This window comes from Lupinus angustifolius, chromosome LG19 (genome assembly GCF_001865875.1).
Source record: "Lupinus angustifolius cultivar Tanjil chromosome LG19, LupAngTanjil_v1.0, whole genome shotgun sequence".
NCBI lineage: Eukaryota > Viridiplantae > Streptophyta > Magnoliopsida > Fabales > Fabaceae > Lupinus > Lupinus angustifolius.
In genome coordinates, this window is record NC_032027.1 from 12,152,750 (window position 1) to 12,158,167 (window position 5,418).

Genomic DNA, 5,418 nt, shown 5'->3' on the forward strand with positions numbered 1-5,418 from the left:
TTTTCCTTAAATAATAACAATTATTGGTTATTCTTAACAATGGAAAAATGAGGAGAAATGTATATATGAAAAAAAAAGTAGATATTATGAGATCCAAATAAGAAAAAGAATGATATTTGTCATTGTAGGAAAAAATAATGTTGTTCTTATTTCATGGAAAATTATAAAATAATGTGTGAAACCTAAATAAAAATAAAAATTTTGTTCTCCGTTGTAGAGGCTCTTAGTTTTTTTATTTGTGATGACATATAGGTAATGTTTCAGTAGTAGTTTTATTTTTTTTCAAATTAGTTAATAAACTAGTAGAATTGTTCGGTAAACAAAAAATTCAACATGACTTATAGCTTTTAAAAATGAACTTACAACGTTTAAAAGTTAATTTATGGAAAGTTTTCAACTTAGCATTTAGAAAATGAATGAAACTCTTAATAATTCATCTTTCAATTTTAGAATTCAAAATATATTAAAATTATATTAACTATCTCTGCTAAAAAAATTATACTATCATTTTTTCGTTATTTTCAAATTGCAGGTAGTTCTAAAGTCAGTTTTACTGAACAAGTCTAATTTAATACACTGTCGTCTTAAAAACTATAAGCTACAAGCTTACAATTACGTGTACATCACATCAATATAGAAAACTTAAGGGCTTCAATAAATTAAGAGGTACAAGTTCATTTACTATTTTGGATACTTGTAATGTATCTATCATGCAAGTGGTTTGGAATCTATCTTTCTGTCCCGTGGAAGGAACATTATGTTCAATATCATATAGGATTTTGACAATCAAATAAAATTTGTATTATATGGCTATACTGTCTCTTAACATAATCAATCAAATGTGGATTAGTCACTACATTGATAAAAATAAAAAATAAAAAAAAATTCTTACTAATTTAGTTTAAAATATTTTTCTAAGCAAAACACACTAGTAATATTTATATGTCGACGAAAAGTACTTTATGTGAAAAAATTGTTGGATTTTGTTAATAGTGTCTAATAGATATATACCCATACAAAAATTACTCTTCCTAATCAACATGGAACTATTAAAATAAAAAATATGGTGTGAAAATTATTAGATCACTTTTCATATTTTATTGTTTACTAGTGTGTCGATCGGCACTCCGTGCCGGTTACCCGCATTCTTATTTTTTTGATATAATATGTATGATTTTCATATTATATTATTTAAGAAAAACAATTTAAATATAAGAGTGCAGTATAAAAAATCAATAAAGAGTGAAAATTTAAGAAGATAATATGTGATAGTTGATATGATATACATAAAACTTATGTCAGTTTCTCATTTTGTGCCTATTGGTGGAGAAAGATAGAAGATAGAAATAAGAGAATATGTGAAAGATTAATAATATTAAATTATTAATATAAAAAATGAAAGTAATATATAGAAATTTATAGTAGTTATTAAAAATATAAAAGGGAAAGTTTGGAATATAAAATTTATACCATGAAGTATAGATAAAAGAACATTAATACCTTCATAACTATTTTAATTCATTAATGATGTCCTCATCAAATATATATAATAGATTATTTTCATGATAATATAAGTGTAATATTATATATACCGTCTCCTAACATATTCAATATAAGTGTAATATTATATATATATTATTATACTTATATATTGTTATTGTAAAGATCTATACACAATTATTATATTTTTACCATTCTTTTGTATTATTTTTTAAATAATAAAAAATCAATAGTGATTGGAAATGAATGATAGATAGTACAATAACAACATATAAAAGTTTTACATTATTAATGTATATAAGTGTAATATAATAATATAATAATAACTTGCATATGTTAACCATAAATCCGGGCATACCCAACTAATCTTGCAGACCACATGCAAATTCAATTGAATTTTATTTTATTTTGCAATATAACTTTTATTTGGTAGAATCATTTGAAACCTCATGATGATTGTTTGGTTTGGTGGACCTTAATAATCCCAATAATACAAAATTTCTAAAATATAATCATTTGGTCCTTAATAATCCCTATTATTTTTGGCCTCCTAATAGAACGACACGTGGCCCATATTTTTGCAAAAGTTAATGTACACGATGCAAAGTAAAAGAGTGTGTTGGGTTCTACCTTTATATATGAGCATTACACACTTTCATTTTCATCATCTTCAAAATCATACCTTTTATCCACCCCACAACTTTTCTTCACAAATTCTCTCATAAACCTCATCTGGGTACTCTAAAAAGGTCGATTTTTTCGATTCGGGTGTTAAACAAGTTTCCATTTTTTTGCTGTTGATAAAGTTTTTTTTTTGCTATTTGGAAATGGAGTTTTCTGTGATAGGATGTTCTCAGTTGAAGTTGGGAAAGTCTGATTTGTTGTATCGGGAACTGGGTTTCTGCAATTTGAAGAATAATTGCAGGATTTTGAATAACCGGGTTTGTTTTGGAAACAATATGAGGTTGAAGAAAGAAGGGATACGATTCACTTTGAAGGCTCTTCATTCTGAACCTGTTATAGAGAAGAAGCGTTCTGGTCTTGGAAAAAAATCCAAAATGGTAAATTTTCTATTTAATTTGCATGTTGTGTTCTGTGTTTGGTTGCTGAGAAAACTATAGAGTAAATTTAGGATTTTTATTTATCTTTGACTCGGAAGGAAACTGTCACTTAATTAATAGTGCTGCCTATTTTGGCTTAATATTTTCTTCTGGTTTTAATTTATTGTTTTTTTATTTAGAATTTTGGCTTGACTTAGCATATAAAAAATAAAAAAATGATTCTAAAAAAAACATTTTTAGTAGAAATATTTTGGTGCCTATTTTTCTTCATCTGAAAGAATTTAGTAAAGCCTAACCAAATAATTATAAATGTGAGAAGTTGTTTTATTAATAAAAAAGTTTTCTATAAGAGGTTGTTATCCATATTTAGTTGTATGTTTAAATTCTTCATTTACATAATGCAATATCTCTTAAATGTTTGTATAATTTCTATATATGCATATTGTGAAAACATAATGATGGATGTGCTGTCAACTTGTCATGTATACCCTTCACCATTAATCTGAATCTACTTTTACACTAGATCTTTTACAAAACTACTTTTTTGGATGGGTTATGGTTTTACCTAACATTAATTCGGGATCTTTTGTCATTGAAGATTCCTTCATGCTGCTTTACTTATTTACCACAGTTAAAGAAACAACTATAAGTTTTTATTGGTTTAATTACTCATTTACTCCTTTTGTCCTTATGGCTTAAACCTTTTCAATTAAGTCCTTGTTCTTCAAAAAAGTTTTAAATAGGTTCCTACTAGCACAAGTTTTAGGGACTTCAACTTAATTATTAAAATTTATAATTAGTGAGAATCAGATATTGGTGTCTGCACCAGGTGTAAAAGCTATAGATGTTTTTTGTATAACCAATGGTATAAGAAACTGATCTCTTTCGGGTGTGTGGTTGCCCATCAGTCCTCACAATAAGTGGCCTAGTATGATACACGAAGATCCAGTTAGGGCTTACACCACTAGACTAACGCCTCCTCATTACATGCTATATATGTTTAATAAGTTGTACTATGTCTCTCTTTCATAAAGTTTATTGGATTTTCTCTGGAACTTGTATTCATCTGTAAGCATCTGGGTCTTGTTATTTGCCTGCTTCATTAAAATCTATGTTACATGTTGGGTTAAAATCAAATACACCTTGTTATATAATGTCATCCTCAAACCATTTACAAATAGCTGACATGCTTATAATAATATATTGCAGGTTAATGGTGTTAAATTATTTGTGGGGTTGCCCTTAGATGCTGTTTCTTCTGGCTGCAAATCAAATAACAATGCAAGAGCTATTGCAGCTGGCTTAAAAGCTTTGAAGCTCTTAGGAGTTGAAGGTGTTGAGCTCCCTATTTGGTGGGGAATTGTTGAGAAAGATGCCATGGGAAAATATGATTGGTCAGGCTACCTTGCTATTGCTGAGATGGTTCAGAAAGTGGGTCTCAAGCTCCATGTGACACTTTGCTTTCATGGATCTAAAAAACCACATATCCCCCTACCGAAATGGGTATCCCAGATTGGCGAATCTCATCCTAGTATTTTCTTTACTGATCGGTCAGGACAGCATTATAAAGAATGCCTGTCACTGGCAGTTGATAATCTTCCTGTTCTTGATGGGAAGACTCCGGTCCAAGTGTACCAGAGTTTCTGTGAGAGCTTTAAGTCTTCATTCTCTCCATTTATGGGCTCTACAATTACGGTAAGAATTTTCGGCTACACGACCACTTATTTACTTACTCTAGTATCCACTCTAGTTTAATATAGATGGTTGACAATGTCTTCATATCTTGCTATTCTGCAGGGCATTTCTATGGGATTAGGACCAGATGGCGAGCTACGATATCCATCTTACCACGGCCTACCTAGTGATAATAAAACGCGAGGCGTTGGAGAATTCCAATGTTATGACCAAAACATGCTCAGCTTTCTCAAGCAACATGCTGAAGAATCTGGCAATCCTTTATGGGGGCTTGGTGGCCCACATGACACCCCTACCTATGACCAACCATTACACTCAAATAACTTCTTCAAGGATGGAGGTTCTTGGGAGTCTAAATATGGGGACTTCTTCCTTTCCTGGTATGCTAATCAGCTTCTAACTCATGGAGATCGCCTCCTTTCATTAGCAGCATCGACTTTTGCTGACACCGGAGTGACAGTATATGGAAAAATTCCACTTATGCACACTTGGTACGGAACTCGATCACACCCTTCCGAGCTAACAGCAGGGTTCTATAACACGGTAAACAAGGATGGTTATGAACCAGTTGCGAAGATGTTTGCTAGGAACTCTTGCAAAATGATAATACCTGGAATGGATCTGTCAGATGCAAACCAGGCAAATGGAACTCATTCTAGCCCGGAAATGCTGATTGCACAAATTATGACAGCTTGCAAAAATCATGGGGTGAAGGTTTCAGGTCAAAATATTTCAGAGTTTGGTGCACTAGAAGGTTTTAACCAAATTAAGAAGAACTTATCACGAGATAAAGTATTGAACTTGTTCACATATCATAGAATGGGAGCATACTTCTTTTCTCCAGAGCATTTTCCTTCATTCACTGAGTTTGTCCGTTGCCTTAATCAGCCAAAACTTCATTCAGACGATCTACCTTCCGAGGAGGAAGAAGACACTGAATCTTCAGTTAAGAGCGAAGAATCAAGTGTGAACATGCAAACAGCTTAACTGCTGTAAATTAATAATTATGTAATCATGTATATATAACTATAGTGTTGCACCATGCTAGAGATTGAGGACAGGGCATTTTGTAAGAACAGGATGATTATGATGATGCCTATTATAGCCTCATTACTATTATTCCTTATAATGTAGCCAAGGTGAATTGCAGATGACTTCTTTT

General features: G+C 31.1%; 1 protein-coding gene across 1 annotated transcript; it reads left to right on the forward strand.

Annotated features, from left to right (window-relative positions):
• On the forward strand, nucleotides 2,154–5,418 carry LOC109334651 (inactive beta-amylase 9-like). The gene is made up of 3 exons (XM_019570531.1): nucleotides 2,154–2,561; nucleotides 3,771–4,256; nucleotides 4,359–5,418. Exons 1-3 carry the CDS (start codon nucleotides 2,328–2,330, stop codon nucleotides 5,241–5,243), a joined length of 1,605 nt encoding a protein of 534 aa, XP_019426076.1. The 5' UTR covers nucleotides 2,154–2,327; the 3' UTR covers nucleotides 5,244–5,418.

What these genes read in the sequence shown, in the direction of transcription:
- LOC109334651 (XM_019570531.1), top strand. Translation starts at nt 2,328, where the DNA reads ATGGAGTTTTCTGTGATAGGATGTTCTCAGTTGAAGTTGGGAAAGTCT. An exon ending in TTGGAAAAAAATCCAAAATG is followed by an intron (nt 2,562 to 3,770) that starts GTAAATTTTCTA and finishes AATATATTGCAG; the next exon opens with GTTAATGGTGTTAAATTATT. An exon ending in TTATGGGCTCTACAATTACG is followed by an intron (nt 4,257 to 4,358) that starts GTAAGAATTTTC and finishes GCTATTCTGCAG; the next exon opens with GGCATTTCTATGGGATTAGG.